The sequence below is a fragment of the Poecilia mexicana genome, unplaced genomic scaffold (genome assembly GCF_051168715.1).
Source record: "Poecilia mexicana isolate PSO_F unplaced genomic scaffold, ASM5116871v1 scaffold_21, whole genome shotgun sequence".
Taxonomy (NCBI): Eukaryota; Metazoa; Chordata; class Actinopteri; order Cyprinodontiformes; family Poeciliidae; genus Poecilia; species Poecilia mexicana.
In genome coordinates this window covers 18,076,983-18,092,882 of record NW_028263390.1, presented here as the reverse complement: position 1 = coordinate 18,092,882, position 15,900 = coordinate 18,076,983, and the positions used below count along the sequence as shown (strand labels likewise).

Below are 15,900 nucleotides of genomic sequence, written 5' to 3'. Positions count from 1 at the left end.
TGAGTAGGTTAATTTAGAGATAAAAGTGTTCAAGATGTGCATAGAGGATATACGTGTATAAAAAATAGACTGTTTACATAAAGTGAGAGAACAGGGATGTACAAATAAAAGCAGACTTATAAAGACTTGTCGAGTTTGAAGGGAGCAGCAACTGTTATAAAGTATTACAGAGGAAAAATCTGTGGTAGCTTTGTGTGCTTGATGCAGGCATCTATCGCTGAAGAAGCTCTCAGTTCAGCAACGACCGTTTCATGAACTGAGTGGGAGACATTGTCCAACAGCTCTTCTGTCTCCCACCACCTGCACTGGGTTGAGGGAGCATTCCTGATTGGCTTATCTAACCCCTTCTTTTCAGCTGTAGAAACCATGCTACATAGCAGAAGATGGCTGATGCCACCATGGAGTCAAAGAAAGCTCCTCAGGAGAACCCCTTGCACCTCAACCTCCTCAGCAGATCCTCTGATCCTTTCAGTCCAATTTATAAAGAAGCAAAAATTCCTTCAGCTTGCATTGAAAAGTTATAATCTGCTACATTTTATAAAAGGGTCTCTCACCTTGTAAGATCCCCGTTATCTCAAAAAATGATGCACAGCCTGAGAATTGACTTTAAATTAAAGTAAATACAACGAAGCCTCGGCTTCTAACAGTGGATGGATTAGGCAGACTGTGTTCTTCAACATAAATTTCAATTTCTCAGACCTGCTTGAGGTTAAAAGTATCTTGTTCTGTTGTGAAATGAGAATTTTCTGCAAAGTTATTGATTTAATGCTGCTGGCTAAGGTTCCTTGGATGACTTTGTACCAATGGCATAATAAGCTGAACTTGAATGAACTGCATTATAAGAAGGATAAAACTGATACGTCACAAAAAGTCCCAATAAAAAGTAATGCAGCTTGTGGTTGTTATGTGACAAAATATGAACAAGCCCAAGATGCATTCATATTTTTTGCATGGCGCTGTATTTTTTTTAAATTGACAGTTTAGCAATGAAACATTCTGGCCCTGCTCCATCTTTAACGATTGATTCTGCAGTGCTTGCTCCAGTTACAGGCTTCTTTACAGAAGCGACGTTGTGTCAGTATCAAGGCACAAAAACTGATTACAACTTTGCCTGAGTAAAATAAAAGTAAGATTATATGTTGTAATTTGTTTTATGATCATGGTTTCTGACACTGTCCCTTTACGGCTGTTGATCAAGGATGCAGGGGTGACTTTTGATAGTCTAATATAACCCAAAGTCCAATTCCAGCCGGCTGGATGGAGTCAGCGCTGAACACTTTTTTAGAGTCATTTCAGGTTAGTCAAATGCAAGGTTGAAGAACATCAGGGTATTTGGTTCATATGGTTCAATAAGGAAACATTATGTAGCATAACATGAGTGACTTTGTTTCCACACTGGGTGACATGTTGTGGATGAACGTAGAAGCCAAACGTGCACATGAGAAAATAAAATATGATTTTTTTTTCCTTACTCTCACAGACGTGTCGAGTGAGGAAGGTTCCCGCCATCCATGGCTGCTGGTGGTAACCCGGGCAACAGTGATCGCAGCTCTCCCCGCATGTGTTGTGCTCACATTCGCAGCTGAACTTCTACAGAGATACACAAATGCAAACACAGTCAGTGTGTGTTTTACAGATGTTGAAGCTGTTTGGATTTAATAGTCCTCTGCAGGCTGGAAGCTGATTATGAGAAGATTGCTGCAAAATTTGAACAGAAGGAATGGGCACAGTCTGAAATGCCACTCATGTCACTTTCTCACCAGAGTCTGTTGATTGTCTGAAAGGCATATCAATCAAATGAACAAGCTCACTAAATCCAGATTATGGAAACAGTAAGTCGAATAGGGTTGCTAAGCTAACAGAAATATACATAATTCAAGCGTGAATTTAGTTTTTATTGAACATTTTTTTCTGCCTTAGAGTACTTCCACTGGCCTGTAGCCATCAACTTGGAAAGTTAAATGGAAGGACAAAGTGCAACAGAGAATTGGTCTTTAAGTTACATCGCCCAGCACGTCTGTAACACACCTGATTCAGATGATTGCAGTTTAGCATCACAGTTGTGGATCAGCCATCACCTGAAGTAAGGTGTGCTGAAGGAGGGAAACATATAAAACATGCAGGACGATACCAAAAGGGTCAACAGCGGCTTTAATAACCATGGTTACGGAGGTTTTCAAAACTTTTAGCGGGCCTTGAAGAGCGACTCTGGATGTTTTGATCACAACTAATTCACTCTGACTAAAAAAATGACAAATACAAATGTCTCCCATTATTAACTGTCTGAAGATACTGCCAAACATTTGAAATTTGGCAAGAATATATGGATTTGTGATACCAGAAATCTGATATGATCTAACAGATCAGATTAAGTGAGGACAAGCTATTTTTTCTTAAAAATAGTAGTCACACATATCTAAAAAAAAAAAAAAAAAAAGACAGCTCCACATAGTGAATCACAACAAGACTGACCTGTTAAAAGCCTAACAAACAACATTGTATCCACAGGAGAGCGAGTTGCACTAAAAAAAATTTGCCAGCTCGCCAGCAAATAGAAAATTGGTTTTCTATTATTCCCCCATGAGAGAAATAAAATTTAAGCTAAAACACGGCCAGTGAAAAGCAGAATGTAACAGGAGGCTGGCCAATTCCAAGGTTCAGCAATTCAGCGGAGGCTTTTCTGTGAATTGGGTTATTCTGTGAGGGTGTTAGATTTAACTGGGAGGAGTTGTGGTGCAGTAGCAAAGGCGAAAGCCAAGTTTGGATTTGTTGGCAGTGGCGAATTTCCCCCTTTTATCTGAAACAGAAAAAATTTGGCGGCCATTGTGCCGAGCTTTCATCTGAGACATTCAAGAAATTACAGCTCCATTATGTGCTTACTACCCAAAATGTCCTGCATTGGTTGTTTGAAGTTGTGTCAAAAAAAAAAAAAAAGAGGCAGGTCTGATCTCCACAAAGTTAAGAATAACGTGGAAACAATCCAGACAAATACTGGCCTTATCTTAAAAATACAGTAATATCACATATCCTTTACAAAAATTCTTCTTACATTCAAGCAACATCAGAGAAAGTCTTCATGTTTGTCAAGTCACAAATGTAAACTTAAATACTTTATCTCAAATTCATGTATTGCTGATTCTTTCTGGCAAAATAGCTCTACGTCAGATAGATTGGCTCAAGAGAGTGTACGACGTTTTTTAATTGATTTGCTTAAAAATCATTTGCCTCAAATACATGTGACTAAATATTAACATGCTGAGCTATGTTCTTAGATGCAAAACATTGTAACAGACCACAGTACTATAATTACAATTAAAATGCTATATTATTTCACCAGCAGCAGTTTGATAATTGTTGCAATTTAGTTGCATTTCAAGTGTTTAAAATGTTGGTCTATGTTATAAAATCCTAATAAAAAGTTCAGGGGGCTGAATGCTTTTACAAGCTAATGTAAATATGCCACTTTCAGGCCAAATAAAAAACTTTACAGCTAAAAAACTAAACTAAAGACCAGCATCAGTGTGGCTCAATCTGACAGTGCTTCTCTAGTCAGTTTAAACACTTCTGCAAGATAACCTTTAAGGCTGGAAAGAGAAAAGAAAGTCGGAAACTGGAGCTCAACACACTTTACTGATATCACTTCTTTTCACTGAGATCATCGCAGAGGGACCAGACACCGGTGTCACGTCTGAGTTACACTGCGTATTTAAGCCTCAGGACATCTGAAAATCACACACAATTAAGCTTATGTGTGTGAGTGTATGTGGTCAGAGAGAGACAGAGAGAGAGAGAAAGAAAGATCAGATGTCTGGTATCAAACACACCTGCTGTGTTTGAAGTGACATGAGAGACAACCCTCCGCAGTGTCACCTGAGTCCCTGAAGGCAGCTAGACACATAAACTCAGAAAGTTTGATATGAGGTCATAAAAACGCTGCAGCCTCGGGGTTCTCTTTGCTCTCGTTTAGTACTATAGAAGTGCTCCATTACCTTCGTGGTATTGTTAACTGGACTTGGAAGCAGAGAGCGGACTGCTGTACCTTCGTAGCAGGGTTGAGTGGACAGGCTTTGGCATGTCCATAACAGATACACATTCCTCCAACTGAGATGTCCTTAATGGAATAATAGTACTGGCAAGAGAAAGGGAAACATGTTATGTTAAAAGTACACTGGTCTTAAAGATAAAGGCTTGAGCCTTTATCTGCTAAAAACAAATAAAGGTTTCCTAAGTATAAAACTTGAGATCTAGAATATTTTTTCTCAAAACAAATGGTGATTCTGTATCTTAAATTTTACAGTAATTGGAGGCAAACAAAAAAAAAAAAAGCTGCAAAACAAAAATATCGTCGTGCTTTTGAGGCTCACCCGTCTTGTCACAATGGGATCGATGTCTTTGGGGTCGCTAAGTGTCAGAGTCATGAGGTCAGCGTTCAGCGTTCGTATTCGCTGGAACACCAGCCTGATGTAGCGGGCAGAGGTGAAGTTTAGCAGGGTGGGAGAGGGGTCATCTGCACTGGGTCGCCCATTGATCAGAGACGTGTGGATCTATAGACAGAAGTACAGGCTTATATAGAGCTAATTGAAGATATGCTGCCAAGAACCAACATTAAACCCCCTGCAGTGCCATCATAAACAAACGTCAAAATCAGAAATATCTAACTTAAATGAGAATGTGTGTGCCCCATATACTGGTCAGTTATATCAGGTTTTTTTATTGCCTCACACTGTTCCCTTCCACTTTTCTTTAAATATTTTAAAAGTTATCCTCCTCTTAGGTTAACATATCTCCAGCTGAATTTTTGACCTTCACAGCTTGGATATGATGAGAACAGAGTCGGCAAACTGTTTGCAAAATTCTTGTGCTAAGAGGAAAGTTTCTCTTAGCTTAGCCAAACTTTAGGAGTCCAAGTATAGAAAACTAATCTTGAATGCCAGCATTTGTTTGCAATTCAATGCAGGTCCAACAGACAACTTGCACAATTGACTGAACATTGTTTGTGACAACATAGATGAAGCATGCATAGAATAATCCAGTTTAACTTTGCTTCTTTGCATATTCCATGCTCTACATGGTCTATATATAAAAAAGCACTAAAATCAGCTTAACAAAAACTACAGAAATCTGAAAATTATAATTTTTTTATTTAACTAAGTAAAATAAAATAAGTAAGTTCACAATTGACAAATTTATACTACAGAATAGAGGTATCAGAGTTCAATTTAAATGAGTGCAGGCAAGTTGTAACAAAAAGAAAATGAATCTGAGAAAAGAGCCCACAAAAGTGGACATGAAGTAAAATAACTGTTGACCAATTTTTATACAAACATATAATTTTGACAAACTGCAATATAGATATAAAAAACATATAAATATTCACATTTTTAGCCTTGCAGATATAGACCATTTTAAACAACAGTTGTAAGATGGATGCTTCAAAAATCTTCACTTCTTTTTTGTTTTGTTTTATATCTTACTTTTGAAACCAAATTTTCCTATAACACAGCAACTCAGAACAAGGGAATTTCAGGATAGCACAGATTAGGAAACCAAAACCATATATTGTTGACATGACCTATATTTAAAACGGTGATTTTGCTTCAGTTTCTATCACAGATAACCAATACTCAACAAGCAGCCATGTTATAAGCAGGGTGAGGCTCTAATTGTCCATCTGTCTGTCTTGTTAATGTGGCCAAAAGCAACATTTGGCATCTGTAAAAAAAAAAGTCTAACAGAGAGCTGACTGCATGCGTGTGTGTGTGTGTGTGTCAAGGGGGAACACTTGATGGGTGTAGTATGTGTGTGTGTCTGCCAAGGGGGAACACTTGATGGGTGTAAGCTGCACACTTGGAAGTAACGAAGAAGATGCTTTATATATATGCGTCTGTGTGTGTGTGTGTGTGTGTGTGCGTGTGTGCGTGTGCGTGCGTGTGCTGCCATGTGTGTTGAGTGGTGAGATGACATTGTGAATGTGTGTGCGATGCAGTGACACATCGCCTACGACTCATTATGGTTTCACTGTGATCAGACGGCTAGGGAGCTGTCAACCCCACACACACACGTACACACACACACACGCACACCTCCGTCGTTACTTGCAGCTCTTGACATCTCCCAGCTCACACCCCCTCTAGCGCTCCCCCGCAGGACACAAGCACGAACAGCACAAACACAATGTGCACACACACCAGCACACACAAAATGTACTCACACACAGGTTTTCACAAAAAGCATCAACAATTAGAAGCCTTTTGTAGGCCATGAGAATGTGCAACTGGTTCGTTTTCACCCTGAATTCGTGTGCATGGGAAGATGTTTGTGTGTTTTGCAGTCCTTTTTCTCTTCATTAATGTCAGTTACTGCAGGCTTCCTCCTCTGTTCATCCTGGATGCAATCACACAAAGCTGATCAAAGCTGCATCACAGTAAACACTGGTAAACTCAAGCTGTGCGAGTCTGAGCTTAGCAAAAAAAGAAAAAAAAAAAAAAAAAACGACGACACTTCTGTTACTGATTAAAATGTTTTATGGTTATGCACGTCACCAGAGCATCACTCGTCTCCTCATTCACTTCTCAGCACATGTAATTACCTCCAATTAGCCACTAGTACACCAGATTAGCTGACGTGTCATAGCCAAGGACCTTTTTTCTTCATGATTATATATTATTTTCTATGTTTTGTTGACTGTTCTTTGCAGTTGTTTGTGATGCACCAGGAATATGTTGCTACAATAGAAGCTTGCACAATTTACTGAACATTGTGCAAAAAAAAAAAAAAAACAATTTCTGAGTCCAAGTCATGAAAAAACCAGCCCATTCGGTTTATTTTTTTAATGTTGAATTCAATTTGTTTGTAAATCTGAGGGTGTGGGGGAATCTCATAGCTGATTAACATATCAGCTTTATTGGGATGTTTACACGCCTTTGTTAATGATTTCAGCCAATAAGATAATAAACGTTTGGCTAATTTGCGTGGCCAACATCACCCTACCGGACACTGGTAACAGGCTGCTGGGAAACAATAATTAGTGAGAGTTGTGTGGTTGTTTTTTTTTTGTTTTTTACAACTTTGTTTGCTTTATAATACTCTCACATCAACAGCTATTATTATTTTTGATTTAATTTACCATGATTTTTTTTTTTTTTTTAGAATCAGTTTCTTAATGTTTTAAGAAAATATACAACTATTTCCTCCAGGGGAATCCCAAGGCAAAAGCTCACTTTTGTCTGCACACCTTCCCAGTCATACCAGTTGACAGTCAGTGCTGCAGGGAGGGGTTACTGCAAAAATAATGTGAATGTACAGATTTTCCAGGTTTCTCATCAGGCATGGAGGTGATTTTCTGAAACTTTCAGGGCTGGCTTCTCGCTGATCTGGTTTGCAGAGTGCCAACATTCAAATGGCCGTTTCTTCTTTATTTTTTTCAGTCAGATTTGTAGGGACTGTTCTTAAAGGACTGTTTCTAATACAATTCAAATAAACTTCAACAGATTTGAATTTGATATATTTTATTATGGAAGTTAACAAAGCTTTACCTCTTAAATTTTACGTCAGCCGGATGTTTCCTAAAAGTAGGGAAGCATTACACTGAAGTTGGCTGCGACACTTTGGAGCAACTACCAGCACTGACTGTTCTGGCTAATAAAAGGAAAATGTCTTCCTGTTCATTTTTAGACTACTTCACTCTAAAATAGTTCCTGGAAAGGAGATCAATGTTTATAAATCAGTTAAAAATCAGTTTTGTTTTTCACCATCCATTTGTTTGTCACAAGACCTTGTATTTACGTGTAAATCATTTCATTTTCCTGGGTTCCTGAGCGGGGACGGGGTGTTTGGAAAGAATCTGAAAGACCATCAACAACGAACGTGGCTGTCGAATGTGATGCAACTTAAACCCTCACCTCTCCGTTCTCCAGCGGATGAACCTTTGAATAAAACGACGTGCAGATCACTTCATCATCTCTGGTGTAGGACGGCGGTCCGGTCCGTGGATTTATGTTGAACCTCGTCAGACACTCCGTGTCTGTGATCGCGTAGTACTGCCAAGGTTCAAAGGTCACGCCATCTATTGAACGCTCCAAGATCCAATTACCTGTGGACAAAAATATTAATGATGGAATGCATCAAATATGTGACGGGAAGATGAGAAAAGAATCGATACAAACAATGATGGATGACCGAAACCGCTGCTTAGGTCCATGCTGACTATTATACACTAAAAATTGACAGAATGTTTAATTTCATATTTATCAAAGTAGCTTGCAGCAAACTACTCCAAGATTTGACTAATTGCATGGAAAGTGAAGGGAGTGTAGTTAATGGAAAAAATAAATAGACTAGATAAGACAGCATCAAGTAGCAAATATATAAATCAAATAATTCTACGTATGGATACCTGGGAAGTGTTAAAGTTGACGTTTTGTCGGTAAAGATGAACATAATTAAATTAAGATCTGATCTCTTTGAGAAACTTAGACCCTTCTATGTTCCACCTTTACAGCAGACTTGACTCCAAGAAGGCTACATAATATTACTAATGCATTCTAAAGTAAAACCACTAATAATTTAATAGAGGTCTAATCATTTAATTAATGTAAATTCTTCTTCAGAGGATCATTTGCTCTTAAGGTTGTAATTAGAGGATTTATTCGCTCATGAGACAAAGGCTGAAAATATGCTACCAACATTCCCTCTAATAACATGCTCTTTGCTTCATAATCAGAAGCTGAGAAGCTCAAAATAGGCCACAAGCACATTATTAGCATCCAGATTTCATACCTGGACGAGGCGAGTTGGCTGCCTTGATTATCACATAAGCAACCTGGAAAACCTGGAAAATGCAGACAAGAGAAAATAATGACAAAATTACTCTGGTGCCCATAAAAACAAGCATTGTTAATACAGATCGTTTTCTTTCTCCAAATTGTAAAAGTAAACACACCCACAGAAAGATGTGCAGGCAAAGCTCAAACCAAGAAACAAAAACAAAGATTGGATGTAGGTCAAATGTGGACTCCCTGTGTCTCCCCGTCACCACCCTGTTTTTCCTTCGTTTTTGTTTTTTTTTCTTTGCAGGCACATCTTTCTTTCTTCTCATGATGTGGGAAGCAGAGTCATATTGCAGCAATTAGAATGGAGAGAAACAGCCGAGTGTGTTTGCGTGTGTGTGTGTGAGAAAGTGTCTTTTGGGGTAACCTTATACCGGTTATTCAAGCCACCTACAAAGAGTCACTGTTACCAGAATGCAGGATGGATGTGTGTGTTTGTGTGTGTGTTGAGAGACAGAGCAAGAGTGTAGAAGTGTGCATGAGTGAAAGACAGAATTTAAGTTTTCAGCTGTATCTTGTTATATGACGATGCTTTGATAGAGCCAAGCAGCTCTTCAGCTGTGCCCTGGTAAACAGAATTAGCTCATATAGTGTATATGCTTTTTTTCTCTCTTTTTTTTTTATTTAGCTGGGAGGGGGTGTTTCAGTGAGTCACATTCTCAGTTTTGATCAAATGTGGATCAAACGAGAAAATTCTTCTGCCTCAAAAGCTCAACACAGCATCAACAAATAAAACGGCTGATAACTGTCCTGCTACAGATCACACAGATGGCAGATAAATGTCACTTAAACTGAGGATGTTTACTGACAGTCAAGAGATTTAATTTGAGATTCTACCAGGATCAAATTTAATTGGCCAGACTGCAACTACTTAAAAAAAAATGTTTCTTTTATGTTTCTCTTCTTTTTATATGGCAAGAACTACAAGCTTATAGCAGCGGGGTGTCTGGGAGTTTCATCAGGTTTAGTTAAAAGCTCTGCTACTTCCACTCACAATAAAACAAACAAAATTACGTTGGTGCATAAAAAACACAAAGTAAGAGGAACGTACAAGTGAAAACATTCAAGTTTTAACGGATCTCGTTAAAGGACAATCTGAAATTTTAATAAATATATAAATCAGAATCTTTGCAGTTTGAGGGCAAAGATTAAACTAATGTTCTACTCTACCATTTTGTGGCACATGTTCAAATATCAATTAATATTAAAATGCAGGAGACAAAGTTTTAGAAGTATCCTTTATTGTCGCTTGTTAATTCAAGTAACAAAGAACATATTGCATCAACACCAAGAAGCTGAAAAATGTAGAAGTTGTCTACTAGCAACAAACCCCCCCCCAAAAAAACATGCAATTTATTTGAAACTAGCTAAGGGACACTTATCCAAATATTAGGGGGGATGCATGTATATGCATCTGCTTGTTAGCATAGAAATGAACATAAATAGAGAGAAATTGCAAATCCAAGACTTGTTAAAAAAAAGTTAGAATTATAGGGTACAATTTTTTTTATCCACCTAAAAAAAAACACTTTTTTTCATCATTATAAACCATTCAGATCAATATCCAAATCATGGTTCTGGTGAGTTTATGAATATTTTTGACGAGGATTGTACTTCCCATTATGAAATGGTTTTCTCTCCTGGATTTATTCACGTCAGAAGCATAAAAAAATAAAAAATCCTTCACACACAGATTAAGCATTTCAGGGTTTATAGCTCTTCAACTTGATAGTCATAAAACATCAGTGATGGGCTTTTTTGGAACATTTAGTTGAAAACACACAAATGAAAGCATTTAGTGCTATATCAATCCATCTAAGCCTCGTGTCCAGCATGGTTGTGTTGCCCACAATTAGGCTGAAAAATTCATTTTGTCTCAGTTTGCTTTGGACACAGTTACAGCGGTTGAACTGAACAGCTGGTGTTTACGGGTCACTCAAACGGAAACGTGTTAAAATTCTTTCTGGCTCGACAAACTGGCATCAACTTTCATTTCCAGATTGCACTTTCCTCCGCAATTTGCACACAAGAGAACAAAGGACTGATTTAAAGTGGAGAAAAATCTGAATACGATTAAGGACGTATGGAATTGTTGTTTCGGTTTCGGGTGTAAAACACAGACGCAATCTTGTAGTGTCACAGCTGGACGTTGCGTCAGAGCAGCGGAACTGGTATGCAGGCTCGTTAAAATTTACCATCACTTCAGATGAAATGCATTAACATCTCACTGGACTAATAAAGCAGGAGCTGGCACAGCTCTCTGTTATGTGAATCATCCAGAATTACAGCCCACTGCTAAACTAACTGAATGCAAGCAAGCAGCAGATATTCAGTGCAACCATCTCGGTGCAAGGCCTAACTGCTTTTTAACTGAGCGGACAAACAAAACATTTAAATTGCAGACACTTTCCATGCAGCTGTATTTTGAATCATTGCTTTTTGATAAGGCACAAAACAGATTATGTTAAAAATTAGACTATAAAATCCACCATATGTGAATTTGTTATCAATATTGCCAAAAAACCCAATTTTTATGTAAATACTATAAAAAGTACATATTGTCTACAGACTGGGTGTTATTTTGGCATTTAAAGCTTTTAAATGCTTTTTAGCAAACACATAGCACTAGATGCTACATACTCTCCCACGTAAGCTACTGTGAAGCTTTACACCAACAAAGTTACATTTGCTGCAACAGATGCTTAGTTAATGTTTTTGTTTGATATTTTTCTCTCTTAAAGCTCTGTGTATTCAATGTTTACTGAAACAAACTGTCAAAAACAAACTGTGCTAAAACTGGCTGTGCCATAAACTTGTTTTTCTCAGCATTAAAATCTAAAACGTATCAAGTTAAAACTCCAATCTCATGTGTTTGTGTTTTAATGCGATTTTGTGTAATAGCACCGCAAAGAAGAGCAAAAGCACAAGGAGATGTATAGGACTGTCAGTCTCATTTACTTCAATAACCCCAAATAACACCCAGTGCAACAATGCCAACTAATTAGCAAATACGGTCCACCCCTGTATAAGTTAAGTTCAGGCAAAAAAAACAAAAACAAAAAAAAAAGAAATTACAACCAAGACAGCAATAAAATTGTAAAGAAGTTCAAAACAGGGTTTGGAGTAGTGATGGGCCAAACGACACCGAAACCTCGGCACATGTGCCGAGCAAACAAGATGAAACCCTTTGTTGGTGCGCCTATCGCTTTAAGGAAACCACGTGACCGACAGTTCCTGTATCGTTTGGAAGTGACCGCGCAAAACTGTATTGATGAGGGAGAAACTGTGTCGACACGTTTGTGGGTTTTGTTGGATGGAGATACTTAGTGTTCTTTGCTTTTCGTTGGTTTTCGGCCGTATATTTCGGCTCGTATCTCGCTTTGCTAGCAAAGTCGTTAGCTAGCAGCTAGCTAATAGCACATCAACAAGAGCCTAATGTCTGTATGATAAAAATACCGAATCGATAGATAAGAACAGTTTTTCCTCACCTGGCTGTCTCCTCCATAGACATAATATAAGGATTATATGTGCTTATATTATGTCTATGGTCTCCTCCCGCTCAGTAGTTCTTCAGAGAAAAGCGGACGCAGAGGCCTGTCAGTGTCTGTTGTATTTCATTACCTCTCTGCTTAAACCGCTACTGCTGAAGCACAAGCGATACTTCAGCGTTTTCCGTCATCTGACAAGTAGCAAGTCCACTCCACTTTATTCATCAAAAAAGTTTTTTTTAATTCAAAAACTGATCTGTAATCTGGAACGTTCGCTACGTTCAGCTCCAGTTAGCCGCCTGATCTCACTGCGCGAGAGGCAACTGCGTCATGCGTCACGGGCAAAAGGTCAAAGGTAACAAGGTGACCGGAGTGCTTATGTTAAAAAAAAATAAAATAATTTTAGTACATGTTATTATGTGTCAGAAGAGGGTTTAGAAAATAATACCAAAAAAAAAAGTTTGACCAAAAGGGCACTTGGGGGCAAGGAACAAAAGGGGCAGGTGCTCAAGCAACCTTTCTTTACATCTATTACATTCTATTTTTTTAATCTTGTATTTGAAGAAAAATAAATAATGCTTTTCTTAATCTATAAATTTTATTTAATTTGTCTGCAATGACTTTCTATATCCAGAAGATGTCACTGTAACTGACAAAGCACTTACAGTCTCAGCAAAATGTCAACACAGTTTGGGAAATGTGCCACACACCCAGTGAGGTCTCATCTGCCCATCACTAGTTTGGAGGTTAAATTATGTTCCAAGCTTAGAACATCTCATAGAGTGCTGTTAGATCCATTATCTGGAAATGAAAAAAAAAAAAAGCTGAAAGGCTGAGCAAAAAGAGAATTAATCAGAAAAGCTACCATGGAAACTCTGGAGGAGCTGCAGAGATCCATGTTTAATCTAGGGAAATCTGTTGACAGCTCTGAAGCTGGCTGGTATGGAATGTTTCAATTAGCAACAGTGCGTGTATTCTTTTATGATTTCTCCAAAGATTTTCTAAATGAAAACATCACTTCAGTTCAAACATGTTGATGCAAAGCATTAAGCCTACTTTATGCTACCACATCTATCGACTAATTAATAATCATTGAACTCTGCAATAAGGAGCAGGTAGGTACAAACTGAGAAAGAAACAGGTCCAGTTCACTTTAGCCCATCCATTAACAAAGATAGTCCATTTCAAGGAACATGCCACTCAAACAGGAAATATCACGAGACCAGCTCATCTTCATAGCAGTCCCTTTGTGTTGAATTGCTGTAATGAAAAACTCCTCTAATGTTGTTTCTGCCTCACAATAAAAAAACCCCAATTCAAATAAAATTATAAACATGTAAAGAGGGCAAAATAAAGCCTTTAAGAAAAAAGAAATATTTCTAATTACTCTTTCCTCCAAGCATGCTCATCTTCAGGTTAGAGTCCTTTTTCCAAGTCAGCTGATAAAAGATTGTTAATGTGTTCTCTAATAAAAATGTTAGTCATTCATCTGAGCATTTTGCAATTATAAAAGCCATTTCCACTAATGCATACATAATGAAGTTAACTAAACGTGGGGCATGTCCATCTACTCTGTGGAAGCCTTCAAATGTTCAAAATTGGCTGCAAGTGTGTATGTGTGTGTATGTGTGTGTGTTGAGGTATTTTTGAGATGTGGATAAAAACATCTTTTGAGTGGCAGCCTCTTTCAGGACCCCGATCACCAGGATCTCTTTTCCTCCCAAGAGAGCAGAGCCGGTTCGTGATTTGACCGCCGTCCATCAATCAAACTGATCGCTGCATTTCCATAACAACTGCAGAGTAAATGACTTCTGTCTGAGGCCTAGAAAAGATTTTCACATTTTAAACCAAGTTATGTCACCAATGGCAAAGTAGTCCTATTAAATGTGATTTTAATCTACAGAAAATACATTAAATTCTATAATAGCAGAAAGATTTCAAGACATCTGCTGCAGTTGCAATTTTTTTTTTTTTGTTTTCACATTGAACAGTTGGGCATCTAGTAACAAATGCAATATTTCCATTAAATGTAAAAAAATAAAATAAAATAAAATTTTATCCTTAAAGCTCTCAAAAGGTGCAAAATGAATCACAGCCCTCCTCCGCAGGTCTCTCTCTAAATAACTTCCAGTGTATTTTCGGGTCTGATGCATTTCCAGGCACAATTACAGTTCAAGAATTCGTCTGAAAAATTGACAAGGAACATAAACAGACATCAACTGTCTCGCTCACGCACACACGCCAACACACGTGGCCCCTCAGCTCCCACTTTCTCATTATTTAGTCTTTCTGTCCAGAGAGGCTCAACAATAACAAGGGAGGAAATGAGAGTGCTGATGTCATAGGCGATAAACCACACATACTTGCACACAAGGGCACTGTCATTTTCTGAGTGAGATGACTGTAGTCACAGGGGAAATTTTGTGCACTGGAGGGTAAATAGCTTTTCGTTGGACTGATTGAGCACCACACATACAGACACATAAAACGCCTACCTAAAACGCGCACACATGTGGGCACATATATTTAAAAACATGTCCGGTTCCTGACAGAGAAGTCAGGAACTGGTGTATGCGGCACAAGCTCCACAAATTACTATTAAGGTAATAAGTGAGTGAATCTGTGACTAAGTTTAAAGAGATATGAAAATGTCTACATGCATTTTTTTTTTCATATTTGGGAAGATGATTATTTGTGAGGATGAAACATTGCCACACTGTAATTAATGGGCTTAAAGGCAAGAAAGACGTCTCACATTTAGATGTATACTCACTTTCCTTCTCACATCTTGCTCGCTCATCGTCAGGACCTTTGTGCCTTTAGACACTCCTCAGTTTTTGGTCCGTATTGAAATGATATAATTTAGTTGCTGCAGTAAATCTCCTGCTCCACCACATAAAGATGCTTTATTGGACTGAGATCTGGGGACTGTGGAGGCTGTCCTATTTAAACAATGCTCAACCTGTGCTAAGGAGTCCAAAGTGTGTGAAGAAATAAACTCTCACAGCAATACACCACCAACTCCGCCCTGAATCACCGACACAAAGCAACTTGCATATTGATTAAAGGTGACCCATCATGCTTCCTTGAACAGGTAGGATCGGTCTGTGGGCTAAACAAAGTATGATCATTTCAATTTTTTTTTTCTTTTTACACAAAATCATTCTTAGATCATGAGATTTTAGTCTGGTCAGTTCTGCTGATTTTTGAGCTCATTGAGCTCCCAATGAGCTGTCTTGGGAGTCCAAGCTGCTGCTGGCCACACCACTCAACTCAACATGTACTGTCCCACATGAAAACAGATGTGCAATTATGCAACCATCCATCTTTGAAAAGCACAAGCAGAGCTTCCTGGGCCACCAACAATAATGCAGCAAGTGGTTTCTGGATGGCAAGTCAACAACAAAACACATACAGTGGTAAAACCAGCTGACCAAATGTGCTGGAGCTCAGAATATTAACTTAGTAGGAAAAGAAAAGCCTGGGTGGTTTTATTTACACACTTGGGCTGTTTTTAGAAGCAGCAGAAACCCAAATGGAAGTACAAAAATGTGCAAAACGTTCCCATGCTACGTCCCCTTTAA

At 38.3% G+C, this 15,900-nt stretch overlaps 1 protein-coding gene across 8 annotated transcripts in view; it reads right to left on the bottom strand.

The window, feature by feature from the left end:
* The window catches only part of lama2 (laminin, alpha 2), a 157,220-nt gene that overhangs the window by 100,482 nt on the left and 40,838 nt on the right, over window positions 1-15,900 (bottom strand). For all 8 annotated transcript variants that reach the window (XM_088002062.1, XM_088002064.1, XM_088002063.1 and 5 more), the window contains exons 4-8: window positions 8,779-8,830; window positions 7,902-8,092; window positions 4,365-4,544; window positions 4,040-4,129; window positions 1,473-1,590 (exon numbers count right to left, since the gene is read on the bottom strand). In XM_088002062.1, coding sequence (XP_087858188.1) covers window positions 1,473-1,590; window positions 4,040-4,129; window positions 4,365-4,544; window positions 7,902-8,092; window positions 8,779-8,830 — 631 coding nt within the window. The remainder of the gene's footprint in view (window positions 1-1,472; window positions 1,591-4,039; window positions 4,130-4,364; window positions 4,545-7,901; window positions 8,093-8,778; window positions 8,831-15,900) is intronic.